The 25,077-nt window shown below is 44.2% G+C and overlaps 1 protein-coding gene across 1 annotated transcript in view; it reads right to left on the minus strand.

The window, feature by feature from the left end:
* Positions 1 to 25,077, minus strand: part of F8 (coagulation factor VIII) — a 55,083-nt gene that overhangs the window by 28,667 nt on the left and 1,339 nt on the right. The window contains exons 2-13 of the mRNA XM_034424050.3: positions 18,869 to 18,969; positions 16,731 to 16,853; positions 15,775 to 15,987; positions 14,648 to 14,719; positions 13,594 to 13,698; positions 12,089 to 12,310; positions 11,359 to 11,626; positions 10,721 to 10,892; positions 9,383 to 9,476; positions 6,665 to 6,876; positions 5,463 to 5,613; positions 3,270 to 3,479 (exon numbers count right to left, since the gene is read on the minus strand). Of these exons, the coding sequence (XP_034279941.2) occupies positions 3,270 to 3,479; positions 5,463 to 5,613; positions 6,665 to 6,876; positions 9,383 to 9,476; positions 10,721 to 10,892; positions 11,359 to 11,626; positions 12,089 to 12,310; positions 13,594 to 13,698; positions 14,648 to 14,719; positions 15,775 to 15,987; positions 16,731 to 16,853; positions 18,869 to 18,969 (1,943 nt within the window). The remainder of the gene's footprint in view (positions 1 to 3,269; positions 3,480 to 5,462; positions 5,614 to 6,664; positions 6,877 to 9,382; positions 9,477 to 10,720; positions 10,893 to 11,358; positions 11,627 to 12,088; positions 12,311 to 13,593; positions 13,699 to 14,647; positions 14,720 to 15,774; positions 15,988 to 16,730; positions 16,854 to 18,868; positions 18,970 to 25,077) is intronic.

A 25,077-nucleotide genomic window follows, 5' to 3' on the forward strand; every position in this document is an offset into this window, starting at 1 on the left:
TGCCCTTCAGCCTCAAACAGGAGCTGTTCTGACCCAGCCTTCGCAAGCAATGAGAAACCACTTACTCATGAGTAAAAGAGTCCTGTTTCTTAAAACAGTGCGTGAACAGTCTTTATTCACGTTGGATAGACAACAGCAAAAATATTTACTGTATTTTTCAGAGTATAAGACGCTCCGGACTGTAAAATGCACCTACATTTTTTGGGGAGGAAAACAAGACAAAAAAAATCTGCCTCTGCCTCTGCCTCCCAGCAATTTGCCTCCTTGCGGCAAACATCCTGTTTCAGTTTCATTTTCAGCACAGCCTGATTAGCACAAGAAAAAAAAAATCTGCCTCTGCCTCCCAGCAATTTGCCTCCTTGCAGCAAATGGGGCACACAGCAATAGGCAATGGCAATCCCTGCAGCCTGAAACAGCTGATGATCAGGAGGCCGATCCAACCAACAATCAGCTGCTTGTGCTAATCAGGCTGTGCTGAAGATGAAATGGACTGTTTGCTGTTTGCTGCAAGGAGGCAAATTGCTGGGAGGCAGAGGCCAAAGGGTGGGGACCGGTGGGTGGGCGTGGCTACATTCAGTGTATAAGACACACCCAAATTTTCACCCTCTTTTAGGATGGAAAAAGTGCGTCTTATACTCCGAAAAATATGGTAGTCACAAATGAAAGTCTTGTCCTCTTATGAAACAGGGCACGAACAGTCTGTTCCATGAGGACTCAAGATAAAAAAATTTTGCAATGATTAAGCCAAGTGGAAACAGTCCCTGTTCACACTGACTGAGGCAAATTCATTCCCTGTTATTCAAATACAGAGCAATTAGTCCTGAGAAACCTGGTTCTGGCAAAGGAATCTGACTTGATTGTTGTACACTGGAAAACAAACGGTTATCTGTGACAACCGGCCACTCCTAAAATTTATTTCCCAGCAAGGGAAGGACTGGCTAGCATCTATGTCTGCTTTTCCCTGAGAGCCGGCTTATTGCTTTCCTCTCCTCTCCTCTCCTCTCCTCTCCTCTCCTCTCCTCTCCTCTCCTCTCCTCTCCTCTCCTCTCCTCTACTCTACTCTACTCTACTCTACTCTCCCCGCCTCTCCTCTCCTCTCCTCTCCTCGCCTTTCTTCTCCTCCTCTCCTCTCCTCACCTCTCCTCGCCTTTCTTCTCCTCCTCCTCCTCTCCTCTCTTCTTCTCCTCCTCTCCTCGCCTCTCCTCGCCTCTCCTCGCCTTTCTTCTCCTCCTCTCCTCTCCTCGCCTCTCCTCTCCTCGCCTCTCTTCTTCTCCTCCTCTCCTCTCCTCTCCTCTCCTCTCCTCTCCTCTCCTCTCCTCTACTCTACTCTACTCTACTCTACTCTACTCTACTCTCCCCGCCTCTCCTCTCCTCTCCTCGCCTCTCCTCACCTTTCTTCTCCTCCTCCTCCTCTCCTCTCCTCTCTTCTTCTCCTCCTCTCCTCGCCTCTCCTCGCCTTTCTTCTCCTCCTCTCCTCTCCTCGCCTCTCCTCTCCTCGCCTCTCTTCTTCTCCTCCTCTCCTCTCCTCTCCTCGCCTCTTTCCTCCTCTCCTCTCCTCTCCTCTCCTCTCCTCTCCTCTCCTCTCCTCTCCTCTCCCTGCCTCTCCTCTCCTCTCCTCTCCTCTCCTCGCCTCTCTGCACATACATGCATCTGGGATGGGCCCCATCTCTTCCTCCCCCTCACTCAGCTCAGGCCGTGAAGACAGCTGACTCTCCACCTGGGGGAGGATGGAAGGCCCAGGCTCTGTTTCTGTCGCCAATGCTGTTTCCTTATCAGAGCCTTCCAAAAGCTCCAAAGCTGCCCAGGTCCTCCCTCCATCTCCTCCTCATCTGATTCTGGTGCTAGCTCTGCTGGCAGCCGACGGGCCACAACAGGAACACACCTGTCAAGCTTCTAGCAACGTAAGAAATAAAGATTCATAATGAATCTCCTTGGTCAATCTTTCTATTGTCAAGAAGATAAGAGCATTGGGAAAATGGAATAGGTCAAGTGAGTTCACTGAAGGGATTCTGAGAACTATTTCAACCTCTTTGTCATTGAATGCAAGATAACTTGTCTTTTTCCTAGCTAAGACTGAATTGAAATGTCCATCATTTTCTCATTAATAACATTTTCAGTTACTCCCATTTTTCCCCCCAATTCTAATATCAGCCTGAAAGATCTCCTTGTTTTGTATGACTCAGCATCGGTTGCAATTTCTGCTAGCTATAACTCTTAACTGTCAGATTTTAGGAAATATCTTAAAGTTGGATTACTTTCTTTCCAGGTGAGTTTTTTTTAATTGTGTCCACTTTTATATCTGGGATTTGGATGAAGGGACTTAATCATGTTATTCGTTTATAAGTCTTGTATGTTTTCCAACTATTTTCATTCATAAGAGCCACGGGGGGCGCAGTGGTTAGAGTGCAGTACTGCAGGCTACTTCTGCTGACTGCCAACTGCCTGTAATTTGCCAGTTCGAATCTCACCAGGCTCAAGGTTGACTCAGCCTTCCATCTTTCCGAGATCTGTAAAATGAGGACCCAGATTGTTGGGGGCAATAGGCTGACTCTGTAAACTGCTTAGAGAGGGCTGTAAAAGCACTAGGTGCTTATACAGCCCTATACAGCTATAGCACCTAGTCTAGGTGCTATAGCTACTGCCCTTCCTTCCTTCCCTCCCTCCCACCCTTCCTTCCCTCCCTCCCTCCCAGTGGTTAGAATGCAGTGCAGGATAATTCTGCCCACTGCCAGCAGTCCGATCCTGACCAGCTCAAGGTTAACTCAGCCTTCCATCCTTCCGAGGTCTGTAAAATGAGGACCAAGATTGGGGGCAATAGGCTGACTGTGTAAACTGCTTAGAGAGGGCTGTAAAAGCACTGTAAAGCAATATATAAGTCTAGGTGCTATAGATACTGCCCTTCCTTCCTTCCTTCCCAGTGGTTAGAATGCAGTATTGCAGGATAATTCTGCCCACTGCCAGCAAGTTCGATCCTGACAGGCTCAAGGTTGACTCAGCCTTCCATCCTTCCGAAGTCAGTAAAATGAGGACCAAGATTGTTGGGGGCAATAGATTGACTGTAAACTGCTCAGAGAGGGCTGTAAAAGCACTGTGAAGCTGTATATAAGTCTAGGTGCTATTGCTATTCCGACCATCAAAAGGACATCTGTTGGATTCCAATTTGCAGCAACATCTGTCCTATTATCAATGATTAGGAAAGGTGGGAATTCTAGTTCATCAACCCCTGAAGGCATCAACTTGCTTCAAAGAACAACGGATGTCAACCTAACCTGGATTGTCCATGGACATGATAACCGTCTCTCCAGAGAAGGGGTAGATTGCCAGGACCTCTTCAGAGACAGTGTTGTGCTTAAAAGTGTTTCCCGAGAAGAAGACAGAGACGATCTCACTCTGGGCACCCACATTCAGGACATACCAATATACCACTTGGTTCTGGCAGAGTTTCATTTGAAGATTATCGAAGACATACCCATTGATACCTGGAAGAAGAGTGAGGAAAAAATAATTATGAAGCACAAAGAATTTCAATACTCTGTTAGCACCCTAGGGCAGGGGTCCCCAACCCCCGGTCTGTGGATCAGCCCTGGGTCACGGCATGCCAGAAACTGCGCTCTGCGTCGGAGACAGAGAGTGTTCTGTCCCCATCCCACATGCACACACACCAACAGACGTTCAAGAGTTAAAGACCAAACCAGCCGGCAAAATCCTTTTCCTTATGATAACGGAACTTGGCAACAACCTAGTGGCTGCCTGCCAAGAGTTTATTACTTACAAAGAAGAGAGATAACTTCTCCCCACTTCTGGTACATCAAAGGAAACAGCTCAATAATTACAGAGCCAATCAAGTCCAGAGATAATCCAGCAAAGTCTATAGCAAAAATCCGGCAATGCAGAATGGCGTGGAAGCTTTCAGCTTTGTTCATCACAAGGTTTGACTGGCCCCCACGCTCCCTTTTATATCCTGTGGGGTGTGGTCCAGTGACTCATCCTAATCTCGGGCACGCCTTTTCTTCTGTTGTGCGCGCTTATCTCTGCAACGCTGGCGTGGATCCAGCCAAGACTCATTACCCTCATCACTGTCCACCTGTGGCTGCGTGGACGTGCTTGGCCCCGGCCCTATCTCTTGCCCTTCGGCGGACACAGAAGGCATTGCCAAAGAGGAGGGTCCTAGAGAGGGAGGCCTTGCCAACTCCTCTCCTTCACTCTCGATGTTCTCTCCTGCCGATGACACAGGCTCAGGTAATGGAGCCAAAACAGAAAGGCAGCTAAAGAGCAGTGAGGCAGAGGAACAGCTGGAGCCTGTTCCCAGTGTGCGCATGCGCAGAGCTGCCAGAAGACAAGAACAACTAAGAAAGCAGGGTTGACTTGGGAGTAAAGCCACATCTTGGAGGTGATTGGCCCCTCCCATAGGAAACAAAAGAGGAACGAACGGGGAGTGGGCTTTTGTAGGAAACAACTTGTTCGTTCGTTTCAAGAATGGAAAGTTCTGTTCATGACTCTAAGAGACTCTGTGCCAAGTTTTGCCTTGCCCCGCATTTGGATAATAGTTATCTGGCAGCTTTCCAAGCGAGATAAGGTCTGTGTTGATAAATATTCCTCTGAAACACTGTTTGCCAAGCCTTGCTGACCATGAATGAAAGGAATTCACAGTCATGTAAATAAAAGGGGTATGCCAACTTTTCATACCTCATGAGAATGGTATTTAGTTTAGGAACATTAGAATCTCCCAACTAATGAAATTGGAAACTCTGTTGAATCCAGCATCATTGGCATCCTTCAGTCTCAAGAGACTATGGTATCGTGCTCTGGAAACAGCATCTAGTGTGACTAAAAAGATTCCTTTGATATTCGAAGTGGAGTGAAGCAGGGCTGTGTCCTCGCACCAACTTTATTCGGGATCTTTTTTGCTATCATGCTGAAACAAGCTTTTGGAACTGTAACAGAGGGTATTTACCTCCAGACCAGATCAGATGGAAAACTCTTTAATCCAGCATCTTTCACCAAGCTCAAGGTTGACTCAGCCTTCCATCCTTCCAAGGTAGGTAAAATGAGGACCCGGATTGTGGGGGCAATAAGCTGACTTTGTATAAAAAAGAACACCGCTTGGGGGCCCCCCAAAAGCCCTACTAAGCAGGTATATACAAAAGTATTGCTTAACGCATTGTAAGCCACCCTGAGTCTCCGGAGAAGGACAGCATATAAATCGAACCAATAAATTAAATAAATAAATAAGTTACACCATCTTAAATAACCTGTCCCATGGAAGAAGGAAAAAAAAATCAACAACAGCCTATTTTCAATTTATAAGTATAAGGAAATTCAGGATCCAACTTGGAGCAGCATTATTAGATCTTCCACAACAGCTCCAGCTACATGTAAGAAAAGCACATGTAACATCTTATCTTTCTTTCACTGTTCTTCACACCATTTGTTTTTTTAAAAAATAAACTGGAGCTACTCACTGTACATGAGGTTGGATGCATAGAATTCAGGGTTTTGGGGATTAACGTCGGCTGCATCGGAACAAAATTGCTTGATATTCTCTGACAAGTACCAGCTCCAATTTTCATTAAAGACAGAAAACAGCACAAATCTTGCTTCATCGGCAATCATCTGAAAGGACCACAAACGTAGGGGATTAATGGGTCAGAATCTGAGAGGGGAAACTAGAGATTAAGATGTTGGACCAGGAAGACCAACGATCCAAAAGTTTATTTGCTGATTGTAAGATTGCCACTATCTTTCAAAATGACAAGAGGGGTGTCTCAGCTCTTTGAATAATGCCAGGCTGTGGATCAAATGTTTCCAGCGAAGTAAAGGTAAAGGTAAAGGTTCCTGTGGGCCAGATCTAAGCACCCTGTGGGCCAGATCCGCCCCCCTCCCCCCGGGCCTTGAGTTTGACACCTCTGCTTTAGCCATTTACACCACTTTGGAAACCTGGTGGAAATGTAGCATCAGATACCCTGTTTATAAGATGCTTAAACAATTAGATCTGAAAAAAGCTACGACATTTACTTGAAGCCACTCCACATGGATGGAACCGAGGTCTACATCTTAACCAGGGGTGAAATCCAATTTTTTTTCCCCCTACCGGTTCTGTGGGCGTGGCTTGGTGGGTGTGGCAGGGGAAGGATAGTGCAAAATCTCTATTCCCACCTCACTCCTGGCGCCAGCCAGAGGTGGCATTTGCCGGTTCTTCAAACTACTCAAAATTTCCGCTACCGGTTCTCCAGAACCTGTTAGAACCTGCTGGATTTCACCCCTGATCTTAACCCTTGAGGGCTGTCAAAGAGATCTGAAGTCTCAATTCTCAAGAGAAGCATATAAAATCTACTACATCCAGGCATCGTGTGTGGTTAACCTAGTTCAGGGGTCGGCAACCTTAAACCCTCAAAGAGCCACAAAGGTCCTAACCGGAAGCCCCCCATTCAATTCTGGAGCCGACCGGAAGTCTGGTTCCCCCACCATAAAGTCCCTTCCTAGAGGGGCATCCTTTTTCCTCTACCTGTCCTAACCGAAAGCCCTATCAATTGTGGAGCCCACCGGTGACAGGGAGCTGCAGCAGAAGGATGAAAGAGCCACATATGGCTCCGGAGCCGTGGGTTGCTGACCTCTGACCATAACACCCACAATTGTTTCTGCCACGATGTAGCAATGAACCAACCTGATTTCCTCTCTGATCCATGGTTTCTTTGAAACAGATCAGGAGGGGTCCAATAAGCCCAGATGCTAAGTCTTTAGCTGGTTTGATTGAGCTGTAATAGTAGCGAGTCAGGCAACTAGGATCAGATCTGGTGGGGCCGTCCTCTGGCATTATCTTCCATCTGTACATGAACACCTGTTTGGGTCGTATTGGTATCACCTTCATATTCTGATCTAGGAGGAAACAAGCCACCAAATCATTTGGTTTAGTTTCCTACCGGTTTGCTGTAGCCACGTTTGTTGAACGACTAAGGCACGGTGGCCTGGATAACACGTGATGCTAAGCCACAAGCCCATGGCTTCACAACGGCCACTGGGCTATATCACACCGAAACAAAACTTTAAAAACTCTCATATTAGGTCATCAGGTATGTGCACGTACAGTATCAGGGATAAGGCAGCTATAGAAGTTCAACAAATAAATTTGCTCCCATAGCCTTCTCCAATTCCACAAGGGGGCAGCAATGGTCTTTAGAAAGCCAGAGAGGAATCTAGTTCAAGCACAGAGAGACACAGAGAAGAAGAGAGAGGGAGAGAGAGAGAGAGAGAGAGACATGGAGGGAGGAAGGGAGAGACAGAGATGGAAGGAGGGAGGGAGGGGGGGAGAGAGAGACGGAGGGAGGGAGGGAGAAACAGAGACAGAGACGGAAGGAGAGAGGGAGAGAGACAGAGAGAGAGACAGAGATGGAGGGAGGGGAGAGGGGGAAGGGAGGGAGAGGGAGAGATGAAGATGGAGGGAGGGAGGGAGAGACAAAGACGGAAGGAGGGAGGGAGACAGAGAGAGACAGAGATGGGGGAGGGGAAGGGAGAGAGAGAGAGAGACATGGAGGGAGGGAGGGTGAGACAGAGACAGAGATGGAAGGAGAGAGGGAGAGAGACAGAGAGAGAGAGAGATGGAGGGAGGGGAGAGGGGGAAGGGAGGGAGAGGGAGAGATGGAGATGGAGGGAGGGAGGGAGGGAGAGACAAAGACGGAAGGAGGGAGGGAGACAGAGAGAGACAGAGATGGGGGAGGGGAAGGGAGAGAGAGAGAGAGAGACATGGAGGGAGGGAGGGTGAGACAGAGACAGAGATGGAAGGAGAGAGGGAGAGAGACAGAGAGAGAGAGAGATGGAGGGAGGGGAGAGGGGGAAGGGAGGGAGAGGGAGAGATGGAGATGGAGGGAGGGAGGGAGGGAGAGACAAAGACGGAAGGAGGGAGAGAGACAGAGAGAAACAGAGATGGGGAGGGGAAGGGAGAGAGAGAGAGATGGAGACAGAGGGAGGGAGAGATAGAGACAGAGAGAGAAGGAGGGAGGGAGAGAGACAGAGAGAGAGACAGAGACGGAGGAAGGGAGGGAGGGAGGGAAAGAGAGAGAGAGAGAGAGAGAGAGAGAGAGCAAAGTGTGTGGAAGGCAGATTTATAGCCTTAGGATAGAACAAGTGGGGGAAATGGTTTGATTGGAAGAGGGCAGACAAAACCCAGGAATGATGAAAAGGAAAAAAAAAAAGAATTTTAATGCAAATCTGTCCATATTCCAACAATCATAGAATAGGTAGTCCTCGATTTACGACCACAATGGGAGCCCAACATTTCGGTTGTTAAGTGAGACATTTGTTAAGTGAGATCTGCTCCATTTAATGACCTTTCTTGCCACCGTTGCTCAGTGAATCGCCGCAGTTCTTATGTTACTAACATGGTTGTTAAGTGAGTCTGGCTTCCCCATCGACTTGGCTTGTCAGAAGGTCACAGAAAGGGATCACATGACCCAGGGACACTAAATATGAACCAATTACCAAGCATCTGAATCTTGGTCCTGTGGCCATGAGGATGCTGCAAAGGTCGTAACTGTGAAAAACGGTCATAAGTCACATTTTTCAGTGCCGTTGTAACTTTGAACGGTCACTGAATGAACTGTTGTAATTCGAGGACTACCTGTAGCTGGGATTTGTAGACTATAAAACTCATCACAAACTAGATAAGGCTGGTCTAATCTGCAGTTAGCAAGCCTCCTTTGCATTTCAGGCTCGATATTCCAATAAACACCTTCCTAATTTTGAAAGAAACCAAGCCGGCTTGAAAACTGGGGACAGCTCTGACTGGAAGCAACAAATATGAACCAGAAGAAGCACCATTCCTGTTTTCTCCTTCTATTAGCCGACACAGAACAAATGATGTAACATTAAGCAAATAATGTTGGCATCTTAGATTAGCTACAAACGCTCAATTTATCATCATCATCTTCTTCATTTAACGACCCTCATAATCCCTTGCAGGGCGGAGTCTGGACAACTGAATGGAACTAGCAGAGTCTTTACTGGCCGGATGCCCTTCCTGTCACCAATGCGGAGTTTTGTTTAGCAGATACATTCTCATTGTGCCCAGAGAGAGCAATATCTGCCTCTATCTAGGATTGAACTCACAGGCCTCCTGATTGTGAGGAGAGAGCTCCGCTTCTAGGCCACTGCACCACTCCAAACGCTCAACTTATCATGATGTTTGATTTCGCACAGAACGCAACCTTCAGACCAGCTTTGCAGATCAAGCTGAGAGCTCAGCCTGATCAGCGAACCAACTTGGCTTGTTTGACTCCTCCCTCCCTCGCCCTACTTTCGGATTACGTATGAATGCAGCATGAGAGTCATCCCCCACCCCCTCCCACAGCCCTTTCCCAAGAGATTCCCCCCTTCCGGCATGTCTTACGTCGAGGACTTCCGATAGGATGGAATGAAGTGACATTGGTGATTCCGTGAGGGTAAATGTTGTATGGCCGGCTGGCCATATTCTTAAACACGATCTGAAACGAGAGAGTTCGATATTCCATTCAGTCCCTTCGCAGCATTCCAGATGTGGAACAATATTATGTATCAAATCTACCAAAATAGAGAAATGAAGACCTGGGACCTTCCAAATCGTATTTAATTCCAAAATTCTGGAATATTGTGGTCCAATAATATATGGAAAAGTATTTTTTTTAACTTTCGAATAGCATTTCTCCGAAGTCTGAAAAAATTTCTTAACAAAAGGTTTAACATTCATTTGTTAAAAATGTAAAGCGTCTAATTAATGCAGGTTCGAACGAAAGATACATATTGGAATGGAGAAGATGGATTGATTATATTCAAAACAAATATGGGACTAAAAAGTTGCAAATAGCTTATGAATGAAATATTTAGGTGAATTCTTATATTATTATATTTTGGTATATATGGGGGAGTTAAAGTGTGACGGGGAGTTAAGAGCTTATAGTTAGTTTGCTTATGTTTGCTTATGTTTGTTAAATGTTATACCCTGTATTTTGCTCTGGGAAGTCGGGGGTGGGGGGAGAAGGGAATGGGTGGGGGGAGGAAGGGAGGGGAAATTTGTTTGTAAAAATATTTTAAAACTTTTTAAATAAAAAAAAAAGAGTCAGTTGCCAAGCATTCGAATGTAAATCACATGAATATGGTCATAACTTTTTTCAGTTGTAACTTTGAAAGGTCACTAAATAAACTCTTGTAAATCAAGGACTGCCTGTATTTCTTCTCTTGGCTCTCACCTTTCATGAATATCCCTGAGATACTGTCTGAATGAGAGGTCCTAAAATGATTCTTTGGAATCAATTTCAAAGTAATGCCCAAGTCAGCAATGGTCAAAGATGGCTGATAACCCTCAAATATTTTCCTCCCCAAAGAATAACTAAATGAACATCAATTTATCAGAACATTTCTGATAGAGTCCATTAAAGATCCTTCTGTGGTTTTGATTGTGGAGTCTTGAAAGCTCACCAAAGACTGTCTATTAAACATTGGGACAGCCAACCTTCTGAAATCATGGATGTCGTTCCATCAATTGGAGGCTTCCAAGAAAATATTGGACAGCTCTTGGTCTGGGATGATCTGAGGATTCCTTTCAAGGTCTTATCCATTCAAACCTAGGTTTCTACGATATTTCAAGGGCCAAAGGATTCCCAGGCTGAGCCAAGAGGATTTGTCTGCATGGCACCAATATTTTTCTATCACTCACGATAACATTCCCAGAGGAGAGCATCTCATCACTTACAATAAACTCGTCGCCAACTTCTCCTTTCAGGACTGGTCCCAGGAGGCCCAAATGATCTGCTTTGGATGCCTTCCGCTTGTTAAAAGTCGCATCCTCGTATTCCACAAACATGGCTTTTTTATACTTGGACCCGATCCGCTGGGGGCCATTTTCCAGAGATTTGCTATAAGCGCTGCGGAGGAGAACAGAAAGCCAGAGCTAGAACTCAAGTGAAATATTAGATTGGTAATGGTTTAGCAATTCCTTAGTTAATCAAATGCCTTTTTATCCATTATTTACAGTATCATTGAAATGCTAAGGCCATGATGGCGAACCTTTGGCACACGTGCCACAGGTGGCACGCAGGGCCCTCTCTGCGGGCATACCAGCCATCGGCCCAGCCCAGCTCCACCGTGCATGCACACACGCCACACACCAACCAGGCTATAGGGAAGGAAATAGGACTGTTGCAAAAAGTCAACTCGAAAGGCAGAAGTCTGAGAAAGATTTATTCCACCTTAATTATGCTAAGTATAAGTAGATCTGCAGAATTACAGTCGTCCTTTTGAGAGTATGTACGATAAAAGTCTTTCTTGTTTCTGAGTTCGCCCAGCAAGAAAAGCTTGATCTGAATATCATAATTACTTGAGGCGATTTACCTGTCCAGGTGTTTGGGCTTCACTGGGGCATAGTCCCAATCACCTTCCTCTGCAGCGATATAATGCGTCCAGGTCACAGGAAGTCTTTTGGCCCGAGAACGTCCAGTAATCCTTGGGGAAAACTCGTCCAAGTCTATCACGGTGCTTTCCATATTCTCTTCCCCATATTCATCATAATAGTCCTCACTTGGAGATGGTTCTACCATCCTCAGCTTCTTCTGGATAAATTCTGGACAAACTTCCACTTGAATTAAGGCTTCCATGCCAGCTGGAAAGTCAATGGTAAACCAGATGTTAGCCAGGTTTCACTTCCTTTTTGTTGGAAGCAAGGTTTAATGCTTGCTAAGACAGTCAACCTGCACTTCAGGTTATGCATTTTTTTTAAATTTCAAAATTAAAATGTTATTTTTTTGTTAAATAGAAAATGATAGAGTCGCACTCTGTATCTCTGACACCCATCAATCATCATCTTCTTTTAATGACCCCATAATCTCTTGCGGGGTGGAATCTGAGCAACTGAAGTGTTTACTGGCTGGATGCCTTTCTTGTCACCAATGAGGAGTTTTTCCCCCCAGCAAATATATTCTCATTTTGCCCACAGAGAGAAATATCAGCCTCTACCTAGGATCGAACTCACAGCCTCCTGATTGTGAGGCGAGAGCTCCACCTCTAGGCCACCACACCATTCTGACACCATCAATCATGTTGTTTAATTGCTAAAAGCAGTTACCTTGCTGATGTGATGGAATCTGGCAGAACATCCGAAATGTGCCATTAGCTCTGGGTGTCGTCTCGGCAGTGAGGAAAACTACGGGGGAGATGTCCAGAGTGGCAAGTCGATGTTCTCTCACCAAGAAACTGTGACCCTCAAGAAGTATGGAGTGAACTTCAGGGCTGGTGCCCAGGCTAATGACATACCAATAAACAGGCCTCTTCTCACACAGCTTCAGATCTGCAGGTAAAGAAAAGAACAACATTCTAGGTGAGATGCTTAAGTGATGCTCAAGGCAGCGTGTGGGTGAGATGCAGGAGTTCAAACTTCCAACTTCGTATTTTCAAACCAAGGAAGGAATCTAAGTTCAAATCAGCATTCAAAGCTTGACCTTCACAGTATTACGCCCCGCAATTTGCTAATAATAAGGACAATCGACAGTGATATAACTATATTGGGAATCAATGCATATGCTCCTAGAAATCGTGTAGCAAAATGCGTTATATTAGGGCAAATGTAGTTACAAATGAAAAATGCACGGGCTGGTAGAAATGGAAATGAATGTGAATACTTAGAGCAAAATTTGAAAAATAAATGTTGAAGAGTGATAAATGAAGTCGGACAGTCGCAAAAATGAAGAACGGCAAGCTACTTTGAGAGAGTTGTCTTTTCTTATTATTTTATTTATTCATTTCATTTCTAGTTCATTCAGCTGATTACTATTAAGTGATATGATCCAAATGATTCTTTGAGCGATCCCAGAGATGTCTTCCTTTAGTTTCTGGGAGGCAGTTTACATCAGACATACAAAGACCAAAAAATTATTCAAGTTCTGAGAAATAGAAATATTCCACATTTTGATCGATCAATCTATCTATCTATCTATCTATCTATCTATCTATCTATCTATCTATCTATCTAATCTATCCATCCACCATCCATATCTATCTATCTATCTATCTATCTATCTATCTATCTATCTATCTATCTTTCTAATCTATCCATCCACCATCCATCCATATCTATCTATCTATCTATCTATCTATCTATCTATCTATCTATCTATCTATCTAATCTATCCATCCACCATCCATCTCTATCTGTCTATCTATCTATCTATCTATCTATCTATCTATCTATCTAATCTATCCATCCACCATCCATATCTATCTATCTATCTATCTATCTATCTATCTATCTATCTATCTAATCTATCCATCCACCATCCATCCATATCTATCTATCTATCTATCTATCTATCTATCTATCTATCTATCTATCTAATCTATCCATCCACCATCCATCTCTATCTATCTATCTATCTATCTATCTATCTATCTATCTATCTAATCTATTCATCCACTATCAATCTAATCTAATCTAATCTAATCTAATTTAATCTAATCTATCCATCCACTATCTATCTATCTATCTATCTATCACATATATATGGCCTATCTCCAATGTCATGTATTGGCTGATATGGTTTATAAAATGTGGGGTCCTTTTTGCCAGACTCTTACCAGGCAGAGAAGAATGAACGAACCCATTGATGGTATGAAACTGATGTTGAGTCAAAGGAGACTTTGAGTTTCCGCTGATGTGAGAGTGAGAATACCAGCTCTTGTCTGATGGACATTGAAGAGAGGGAGAGAAGGATGCAAGTAATAGAGTTTAATTCAAGGAACTCCAAATCACCAAGAAAAGAGCCATCATTATCCACTGTTTCTGTCCTACAGGCCCATTATAGGAAAATCAGAATTAGTCATTGAATCTAAACCTTTTCAGGTAGAACCTATAACCAGTTTCCTACAGCTGCAGATGAGTTTGTTTTGGAAGAGAAACAGTCCTGACTGCAGTTTGGCCGTAAACCATGTAATTTGCATCTTGTCTTTCTGTAGAAACCAGTCTTAAACTAAAATAAAAATGAATTTCCTTAGAATCTGCTAAGCACAGTATGCAACTAACCAAGAGATACAATCTAGAATGTTTGGTTGGACATGAAGAATTAAACCAATGGTGAAATCCAATTTTTTTTTACTACCGGTTCTGTGGGCATGGCTTGGTGAACGTGGTGTGGCTTGGTGGCCATGGCTGGGGAAGGATACTGCAAAATCTCCATTTCCACCCCACTCCAGAGGAAAGATGCTGCAAAATCCCCATTCCCTCCCCACTTCTGGGGGAAGGATATTGCAAAATCTCCATTCCCACCCCACTCCAGGGGAAGGATACTGCAAAATCCCCATTCTCTCCCCACTCCTGGGGGAAGGATATTGCAAAATCTCCATTCCCACCGCATTGCAGGGGAAGGATATTGCAAAATCTCCATTCACATCCCACTCTGGGGCCAGCCAGAGGTGGTATTTGCCGGTTCTCCGAACTACTGAAAATTTCTGCTTCCGGTTCTCCAGAAACTGTCAGAACCTGCTGGATTTCACCCCTGAATTAAACCCATTAGGAACAAGCGAAGCCTAAATCCTACAGAAAGGTGTATTAACTGCTGATGACTTTATTCCAAGGAATAGAAACACAAATACAAATGTTCTTTTCTCTCCTTCGTCCCCATTCTTCTCTTACCTTCATCAAATACAGAAAACAGCAGCACAAATTCTTGTATTTTGCCCCCGGATTTTATACTCATCAAAGCTCCTGCAAAGGAGAAACTCTGTAGAACCATCAAAACAAAATGACAAAAAGACTTTCCACAGATTTTTAAGCAGATAACAATTTTCTAAACTGGAGCAAAACAGGAATCCTGAAATATCTTAACTGTCTACTACATCCTCTGAAGGCTCATCCATATTATACTCGGGTAGCTAGGCGTTAGGGATGCGGTGGCTCAGTGGCTAAGATGATGAGCTTGTTGATCGAAAGGTCGGCAGTTCAGCGGTTCGAATCCCTAGTGTCGAGTAATGGGGTGAGCTCCCGTTACTTGTCCCAGCTTCTGCCAACCTAGCAGTTCAAAAGCACGTAAAAAATGCAAGTAGAAAAATAGGGACCACCTTTGGTGGGAAGGTAACAGCGTTCCGTGCGCCTTTGGTATTGAGTCATGCCGGCCACATGACCATGGAGACGTCTTCGGACAGCGCTGGCTCTTCAGCTTTGAAATGGAGATGAGCACTGCCCCCTAGAGTCGGGAATGACTAGCACATGTGTGCAAGGGGAACCTTTACCTTTTAGCTAGGCGTTGAAAGGACTTACGATTTCCTGGACTAGTTTTAAGTCACCTTTTATTTCTCAGTCCTTACACATTCTATGTTATGCTCTGTGCAGTTGTGATATATTTTCCCCCCTAATTTCACAGTACTGTGATAATTGAAATCATGCATGAGATAATACATAGAATTAAACTGGAATGTTTCAGAAAAATACTGTCTTAAGTGTTATGATAGGAGCATATTTGGAATGTCATACAAAAGAGTACGCAGCTATCTTGCTTTTCCAGAAGAAAAAGCAGAGACAAGATTTTTGAAGTACCCACATTGGATCTGCAAGTGAATCTGGCATGAACATATGGACTAAAAAATCACAAAGATTACTTGATGAATGCTAGTAAGTCCATGTGAATCTGAACAAAGCATGGAGTAGGAATAATACCTGGTTCTCAACATGTCCCAAAGGTGCTTTTTCAACTATGACCTGGATGACTGAGAATCTCCAATAGACTCTCAAGAAGATGGTCTACTTCTACCACCTGATCTTACCTGGCTTACAGACCAGTAGTGGTCCAATCAATCCAGAATTAATATCCTTGACGCTGTCCACATGAGAGGAGTAGGCATAAGTTAAGCAGTGGGTGTCCGATCCGGTTGGCCCTTGATCTTCTAAGATCTCCCACACATAGACATGTGTGTGACCAGGTTCCACAGCATCGTCTTCTTTCTCTAGCTGGCTGGTCAAATCATCATAGCCCGCCCCTGAAAACATACAAGCACTGTCATCCATGACTATAAAAGTTGAGATCATACAACATGCTAAGCCCAAACCATGCAAACTACACTGCGGCTGGGTCCAAGGGCTGAATCGGATTGCACTCTTCGCTCTGGCTCTTGAATAGAAAATTGCGCAATACCAATAGCATTTAGACTGATATACCGCTTCACAGTGCTTTACAGCCCTCTCTAAGCGATTTACAGAGTCAGCCTATGGCCCCCAACAATCTGGGTCCTCATGTTACCGACCTTGGAAGGATGGAAGGCTTAGTCAACCTTGAGCTGGTCAGGATCGAACTCCTGACTGTGGGCAGAATTATCCTGCAATATGGCATTCTAACCACAGGGAAGGGAGGGAGGGGGGGAGGGAGGGAGGAAGGAAGGAAGGAAGGAAGGAAGGAAGGAAGGAAGGAAGGAAGGAAGGAAGGAAGGACCATAGCAATAGCACTTAGACTTATATACCATTTCACAGTGCTTTACAGCCCTCTCTAAGCGGTTTACAGAGTCAGTCTATTGTCCCCAAACAATCTGGGTCCTCAGTTTACCGACCTCGGAAGGATTGGAAGGCTGAGTCAACCTTGAGCCGGTGAGAATTGAACTGCCGAACTGCTGGCAGCTGGCAGTCAGCAGAATTATCCTGCAGTACTGCATTTTAACCGCTGCGCCACCGCGGCAATGGAAAGAATTTGAAGAGCATGCAAGAGGGACAATTGGGGTGTCACCCTCACCTTCAGAAGATTTCCAATAAGATACCCCTTTGGCATGAATATTGAAGGGACGGGAAGCCATATTCTTAAAGGTCACAATCACCTTGTCATAGACTTCAGCTTGGACGATGGGGCCCAAAAGACCTGATGGAAAGAAGAAAAATCGGTAGAGGCTGAAGTTCTGCTGATTGTGAAGGAGAGATGAGATGGGAATTGGGCTTTGGAAGTGTCCTCCATCCCATCTAAAGTTGAGCAAGAAGAAATTCCAAGGATGGGTTTGGATTTCTTTGAGTGAGAGTGACCTGTTCTTGCAAATATTTGAAAAACCTTTGATTCACACACCACTATTGCAGGTTCACATATCTCCTACTACATCCTCTGCTGATTGAGTTTCTTTTCCTGTGATAAATCTTCCTGAAGTACATACACAGCATCAGTGGTGAAATGTAAAATTTGTTACTACCGGTTCTGTGGGCGTGGCTTGGGGGGGGGTGTAATGTGACTGACTGGGCGTAGCCAACTTTTCTTGTTTTTTTTTTACTTTTAAAAGCATTTTTTTCTACAACTTCTTCGGCCGAAGAGGTTGTCAACAAAAATGCTTTTAAAAGGCTCTGATGATCCCAGCTGAGTTGCCTGATCGTCAGAGGCTTTTTTTTTTCTTTTAAAAGCATTTTTTCTACAACTTCTTTGGCCGAAGAGTTTGTAGAAAAAATGCTTTTAAAAGGCTCGGACGATCTCAGATGAGCCGTGCGATCATCAGAGGCTTCTTTTTTTTTACTTTTAAAAGCATTTTTTTGGCTGAAGAGATTGTAGAAAAAAATGCTTTTAGAAGTAAAAAAAAAAGCCTCTGATAATCGCGTGGCTCAGCTGGGCATGGTGGGGGGGGCAGGGATTTTTGCTACCGGGTCTCTGAACCACCCGCCATCATCGCTACCAGATCAGGCGATCTGGTCCGAACCGGGAGCATTTCACCCCTGCATAGCATGTTCCCATTTATAAGGCTAGAGAAACAAGGCATACATGAATTTCCATCCTTCTCTTGATCATTTAACTTCCTATATTGGTAAGCAAATGAAAATTATAAATGTAGAGGACTTGTTGTTTGTTATATTTCATTGTTTTTAACGTGTGGCAACACATCGGTAAATAAACCTGAAGCTAATGTAGCTGTTTCACTAACAATTACCAAGATAATTGTTATTTATCTTATACAATTATAATTATACAAGAGCAACCAGGATGATTAGGAGACTGGAGACTAAAACATATGAAGAACGGTTGCAGGAACTGGACATGGCTAGTCTAGTGAAGAGAAGAGAAGGACCAGGGGAGACATGATAGCAGTCTTCCAACATCTCAGCGGCTGCCACAGAGTGGAGAAGGTCAAGCTATTTTCCAAAGCACCTGAGGGCCAGACAAGGAATAATGGATGGAAACTGATCAAGGAGTGTCAGAAACTGGATCTAGCCCAATAACTCAAAGACATAGCCCAATTCTTTTCAGTAGTTTTATTGTTGATCTGTTGGTACTGGAGGTCACTGACCTTGTACCTTTCTCTTTCAGGTATACATCTGGAATCAATTGTGGAACATGTGGTTGGACCTTTTGTACCCAGGAGGAGGGGCCAAGAGGTAAGGAGTGGTTACAGGGATTATGGGATACGTGGTTAGTTAACCCTTGAAGGACCGGGTGGTCAGGGAGATGTAGTAGTTAGGCATTTATCATGACAAGGAGAGATTCAACCTGGAAATAAGGAGACATTTTATGACAGTGAGAGCAATCAATCAATGGAACAGAAGTTGATTCGGAAGTTGTGGGAGCTTCATCACTGGAGGCTTTGAAGAAAAGATTGGACTGCCATTTGTCAGAAATGGTGTAGGGTCTCCTGTTTAGGCAGGGGGTTGGACTAGATGACCTATAAGGTCCCTTCCAACTCTGTTAATCTGTTAAAATGTTCTCCCCACCTCTTCCAAGTTAGTAAATAAGATAATATATTTTGCACCAATTCTGGTTCCCAAATAGTCTTCTAAGAGAGTTGCATGGACTCTGTATTACAGCAATCAATCAATCTAAGACGTTTTTCAGGGCAGGAATAACTCCAGTAAGATCCCCAAATTCAGCTGAGAATCTTGTAAGCAAAAAAAGATTCATTAGCTCACCCATCCAAACAGGTTTGGGTTTTGCTTCTCTGAATGTAGAATCCGTGTATTCCAAATAAATTGCCTTCTTATATTGAGGGCCTGGGGTGGAGGAAGACAACCTAAGGAATTAAAAAAAGAGTTAATCAAAGAAAGAAAATTGAGATCAAAAAGACTGGGCTCTGCGTTTCAAATCCTGCAGTGTTGATCTGCATCAGGGGTGAAATCCAGCAGGTTCTGACAGGTTCTGGAGAACTGGTAGCGGAAATTCTGAGTAGTTCGGAGAACCATCAAATGCCACCTCTGTAGCTAGCCAAACAAGCCAACAGTAAACAGCCCAACCAAACCTCTAAGACCACTCCCAGCAACACTGACAGGGCAAGCCACTATAATATAAACCGAGAGTAAACCCCATTCCTTACTAGCACTGATGATGTTACCAAGTTTGGGTAATGAAATGTTTGCAAGAAAACAACCAAGCTCAGAGAGCACCCAGGACCCTATAGTCCTCCTCCTCCTCCTCCTCCTCCTCCTCCTCCTCCTCCTCCTCCTCCTCCTCCTCCTCCTCCTCCCCTCCTCCTCCTCCTCCTCCTCCTCCTCCTCCTCCTCCTCTCCACAAACGACACTGCCTTTTAGCACTGATGATGTTACTTAGATGGGTCATGAAACAACTGCAAGAAAATAACCAAGCTCAGAGATCACCAAGGACCCCACAATTCAACCCTCGGCTACAAACCTTCTCTTTTATTGATATTTTTAAATATATATTTTCTAACATTTCTCCAAAGTTGACGTAGGATTTCATCGTGCTCTGCTTCCCAACATTTATTTTACGCGGGGGAGCACGTAGAAGGAGGGAAGCAGATAACAGAACCCAGCACGACGTCTACCTTGTTACTAGTACAATTGGAAACATTTGAGGGCCACTAGGTATCAGAGGTCAGACGTCCAAGCCTGCTAAAGAAAAAGTCTTGGCCAGCAGGCAAGTTTCCAAGAGTTTCTCTCTAGGATGACTCAGACCAGCCAAGGAAATCCGGGCGTTAGGAGCAACTGCAAAACAAATAAAGGGGAGCTGTGGCTTTTGAGTTTTATTTCAAGAGTTGTAAATCAGTACAGGGGAGAACCAGTTTGGTGTCGTAGTTTAGGCATCAGGTTAGAAACCAGGAGACTTTGAGTTCTAGTTCTGCCTTTGGCACAAAGCCGGCTGGGTGTCCTTGGGCCAGTCACTTTCTCTGAGTCCTTAGAAAGGAGGAGGCAAGGACAAATCACTTTGCTAAGAAAAAGGACAAAGCTTTGCTAAGAAAAAAACGCAGGGATTTTTGGATTTTTCCAGGTAGTCTCCGAGAATTCGAGACAATTGAACTGAGAGGGGGTAAAAAAAAATCAGTCCAGGTATCAAGATCACGGGAAGTGTTAATACCACTTTATAATGCCTTGGTAAGGCCACATTTGGAATACTGCATCCAGTTTTGGTCGCCACGATGTAAAAAAGTTATTGAGAGTCTAGAAAGAGTGCAGAGAAGAGCAACAAAGATGATTAGGGGACTGGAGGCTAAAACATATGAAGAATGGTTGCTGGAACTGGGTATGTCTAGTTTAATGAAAAGAAGGACCAGGGGAGACGTGATAGCAGTGTTACAATATCTCAGGGGCTGCCCCAAAGAAGAGGGAGTCAAGCTATTCTCCAAAGCACCTGAGGGCAGGACAAGAAGCAATGGGTGGAAACTAATCAAGGAGAGAAGCAACTTAGAACTAAGGAGAAGTTTCCTGATCGTTAGAACAATTAATCAGTGGAACTCCTTGCCTTCAGAAGTTGTGAATGCTCCAACACTGGAAGTTTTTAAGAAGAGGTTGGATAACCATTTGTCTGAAGTGGTGTAGGGTTTCCTGCTTAAGCAGGGGATTGGACTAGAAGACCTCCAAGGTCCCTTCCAACTCTGTTATTCTATTCTATATCTTAGAAGTGAACTCTCCTGCCCACCTTCCCCTCCACCCAAAAAAATGCAGTTCTGCATAAAACAAAAGTTTTTTCCTTATTTTAGAATTTAGAAACAGACCATGTTTTAATTTAAACAGCATCACAAAAGCACAATTAAGGGAGCTCAGAGTCAAAAGTACAAGGAGGAGGTGAATAAAGAAGGACAGATTTCAAAGCTCCCGCTGAGATTTTCCAAAGTCAAAATACCCTGTTTCCCCTAAAATAACACCTCCCCTGATAATAAGCCCAATCGGGCTTTTGACTGCATGCGCTAAAATACCCCATCTTTTCTTTTTCTTTTTAATTTTGATTTATATGCCGCCCTTCTCCGGAGACTCAGGGTGGCTTACAATGCGCTAAGCAATAGCCTTCATCCTTTTGTATATTTATACAAAGTCAGCTTATTGCCCCCACAATCTGGGTCCTCAATTTACCTACCTTAGAAAGGATGGAAGGCTGAGTCAACCTTGAGCCTTGGCGAGATTCGAACCCTGCAGTAATTGCAGGCAGCTGGTCTTAATAACCAGCTTAATAACAGGGTGCCTTAAGCCCCTGTACTACCAAGGCTCTTTAAAATAAACCCTCCCCAAAAATATTTATTCGCATGCACAGCCAGTCTCTGCCATTTCCTCTGGTTAGAGTTAGGGAGACAGAGCTGGAAATCAGGTAAGAAGGCAAGAGGAGCCCTATCTTGTTCCACGAGCCCCAAAATAATAAGACCTCCCCGAAAATAAGGCCGAGTGTTTATTTCAAAAAAATATAAGACAGGGTCTTATTTTCGGGAAAACATGGGTTGTAGTCATCTCAGTAAAGCCAACCTGCCCCCCCCCAAAAAAGAGGACATTTTGAGTGATTGGAGCATTTGGCACGATTTGTTGTCGTCGATCTGCAAAATTCCGTATGGAGGCCAGAAATAACACTCCATGCCATTGTGTTCCAGCTCCCGATCACAATTTGGTCTTTGCTGGCTAGGAAATGGAACAGTGACCTTTGGGGAGAAGAATAAGTGAGCCCCGTGGGAGGAAGACCTTGGCAGTTCGGGGGCAGTCGGGTGAGGAACAGTTGCGCAATGTTTTTTGGGGAAAGAGGGAGCATCGGTTGTAGTGATGCCATCAAATTACTTCCATTCTTAAAGGGTGTCTGTTTCTGTTTTTCTGAAACTGTGTCATGCTATGTCTTTTCTACCATGCTGCAAAATCAGCAGTGGGTTTCACATATTTCTTGCCACTGGTTCGCCACGCACATGCACGCTTGCTTCACTCACGCACTCACGCCTTTCGTGCATGCGCCCGGCCTTGAAAACATGGCTAAATAGGATGGTATTACATCCGGGCAAATGGGTGAAGGCACCCACAGTCGCTGCTACCAATTCGGCCAAACCGGCCTGAACCGGCTGAATACCACCTCCGTGCAAAATGCTTGGGTGTTGTTATAATTCAATATAACACATGAAACTTCTTCAATGTTTTAGTAGTATTTCACTTGGTCCAAAAGTATTATCCCTTTGATAGGTTGATTTCACATCCCGCCTCTCAAGGAACTATTATCTCTTAATTCTGTACTTCGCTTTGTCTAATCTCTCCACTTTTTTAGCTATCTTCTTTGCATTTCGTCCCAAAGATGCTTTTTCAAAAAGCAACTGAACTTTCTGGTTTTTCTTTGAGGATGTTTCATTTCTCATCCAAGAAGTGTTGTGGCCCACCAGCTGCCAGCAGAGCTGGCGGCAGACTCGGACAATGAGGAGGTTGAGGAGGAACTTGGGCCAGTGCTGGAGTCTGGGGAAGGCTCTGATGGATGCTCTGTGTCGGATGCAGACATAGAGCTGGGGCTGTCCGACATTTCCCAGCCACCGGAGAGGCAGCTGCCTTTGGAGGCTGAGATGAGTGAGGAGGAAGAAAAGGGGAGTTGGTTGTCGTAGGAGACAACCGTTCATATTTCTGAAGATTTTGCTCATTGTGTTTCGTGCCACAGAGACTGCTTGCCAGAACTTAATTTGCAGCTGGGAGCTCATGGCCTTGCAATTATCGCAAGGAACTGATAAGGTCCGTTGCTGCATTTAACTCCTTGCAGGGCTCTTGCTTGGACTTTTCGGTGGGTGAATGCCATTAATTCACCAGAGGTAAATCAAGAGGGGGTTTTTGTGTCAAGGAGTCTGTTTCTTGCTTCTGCTAAGGCAGAACAAGAAGCTTCTTCATCCAAGACCTTCTTGGATGAGAGCTTCTGAGAGCTTCTTGGATGAGAAGCAAAACGTCTTCAAAGAAAAACCAGAAAGTCCAGTTGCTTTTTTAAAAAAGCACCTTTGGAACAACCATGACCTGGATGACCGAGAATCTCCATAGACTTCTTTGCATCTGTAAGCAGACATGACCCTATGGCAGAGGTGGTATTCAGCAGGTTCTGACCAGTTCTGGAGAACGGAAAATTTGAGTAGTTCGGAGAATCAGTAAATACCACCTCTAACTGCAAGTCAGTTTGATACCCCTGACCTATACCATTCTGGACAAGAACTTCAGAGTTGGATCCTGATGAGTCTAAATAGCTCCATATGATGTTCTTTGCCCTCCTGCAGATGTTCCTGAGGTGATTTGAGGGAAACAGAGAATATTTGATTTACTGGTCAACCTTTTTTAAGTGTTCTTAACTCAGAGTAATTCTTGTGCTCAGTTGGGGCCACTGACTTACAGTAAGATAAAAGGTAAAGGTAAAGGTTCCCTTCGCACATATGTGCTAGTCGTTCCTGACTCTAGGGGGCAGTGCTCATCTCCATTTCAAAGCCAAAGAGCCAGCACTGTCCAAAGACGACTCCGTAGTCATGTGGCCGGCATGACTCAATGCCAATGGCGCATGGAACTCTGTTACCTTCCCACCAAAGATGGTCCCTATTTTTCTACTTGCATTTTTTACGTGCTTTTGAACTGCTTGGTTGGCAGAAGCTGGGACAAGGAATGGGAGCTCACCCTGTTACTAGGGATTCGAACTGTTGAACTGCCGACCTTTCAATAGGCAAGCTCAGCGTCTTAGCCGCTGAACCATCGTGTCCCTCTTGACTTCTAATACACTTTTCAAAAGGCTATTCATTCTAACGCTATTTATGATTGGCTCCAGAAAACCTCATAACTTGTAGATAATGGATGTAAAGCTTTATTTCCTTACATATCTGTCATCAACTGAATTTCAGCATTTTTATTTCTGGTATCTTCTTTAAAAAAATTTTTTTTCCTGTTCTTCATGTTTGGATCCTAAGACTCTGTGTGCATGTAATACATTACTGTATACAAAAATATACACTGTATACATGAGCCCTGGTGGTGCAGCAGAGTAAAGCACTGTTATTAAAATCAGCTACCTGCAATTACTGCAAGTTCAAATCTCCCCAGGCTCAAGGTTGACTCAGCCTTCCATCCTTTCTAAGGTAGGTAAAATGAGGATCCAGATTATGGGGGCAATAAACTGACTTTGTATAAATATACAAAAGTATGAAGGCTATTGCTTAACACATTGTAAGCCGCCCTGAGTCTCTGGAGAAGGGCGGCATATAAATAAAAAATAAATAAATAAATAAATAAAAATATGCACAGTCTAGCAAAATGAGGAAACTCGTTGATATTTTTAGGATGGCGATTCTTGGGGTATTAATTAATTACTTTTAATCATACAGTACTTCCCCCCTCCCAAAAAACTGCTATGAAAATGGAAGAAGATGAGACACCTTAGAAGCAATGGCCTGTGCTTTATTCTCGCAGAGAATGGAAATTGAGGAGCTGAAGGGAGCATAGTACAAGAACCAAAGCTGGAACAAGATGGGGATTTCAATTTGTGGAGTCTTTGGTGCCCTGAAACTCTTACCTCATTGGCCAATGAAACATCTGCAAGCAAACAACTAAACTCATGAAGGATTCCACAGTTCAACCCTGGGCTATAGATATCTGTTGATATCTAGGTTTAAATCCTTCTTCCACTGCAAACTTTATTGGATGATTTTTGAACAATTCATGCAAACCACCTCACAATGTTACTGTAAAGATAAAAGGAGGAGCTAATTAACTTGAATTAAATTAGAGGGCAGGACAAAAAGCAACAGATGGAAACTAATCAAGGAGAGAAGCAACCTGGAACTGAGGAGAAACTTCCTAACAGTGAGGACAATTAACCAGTGGAACAACTTGCCTTCAGAAGTTGTGGGTGCTCCATTACTGAAGGTTTTTAAGAAGAGACCGGACAGTCACTTGTCTGAAATGGTATAGGGGGGACC

This window comes from Pantherophis guttatus, chromosome 12 (genome assembly GCF_059756535.1).
Source record: "Pantherophis guttatus breed Tessera chromosome 12, ASM5975653v1, whole genome shotgun sequence".
Lineage (NCBI taxonomy): Eukaryota > Metazoa > Chordata > Lepidosauria > Squamata > Colubridae > Pantherophis > Pantherophis guttatus.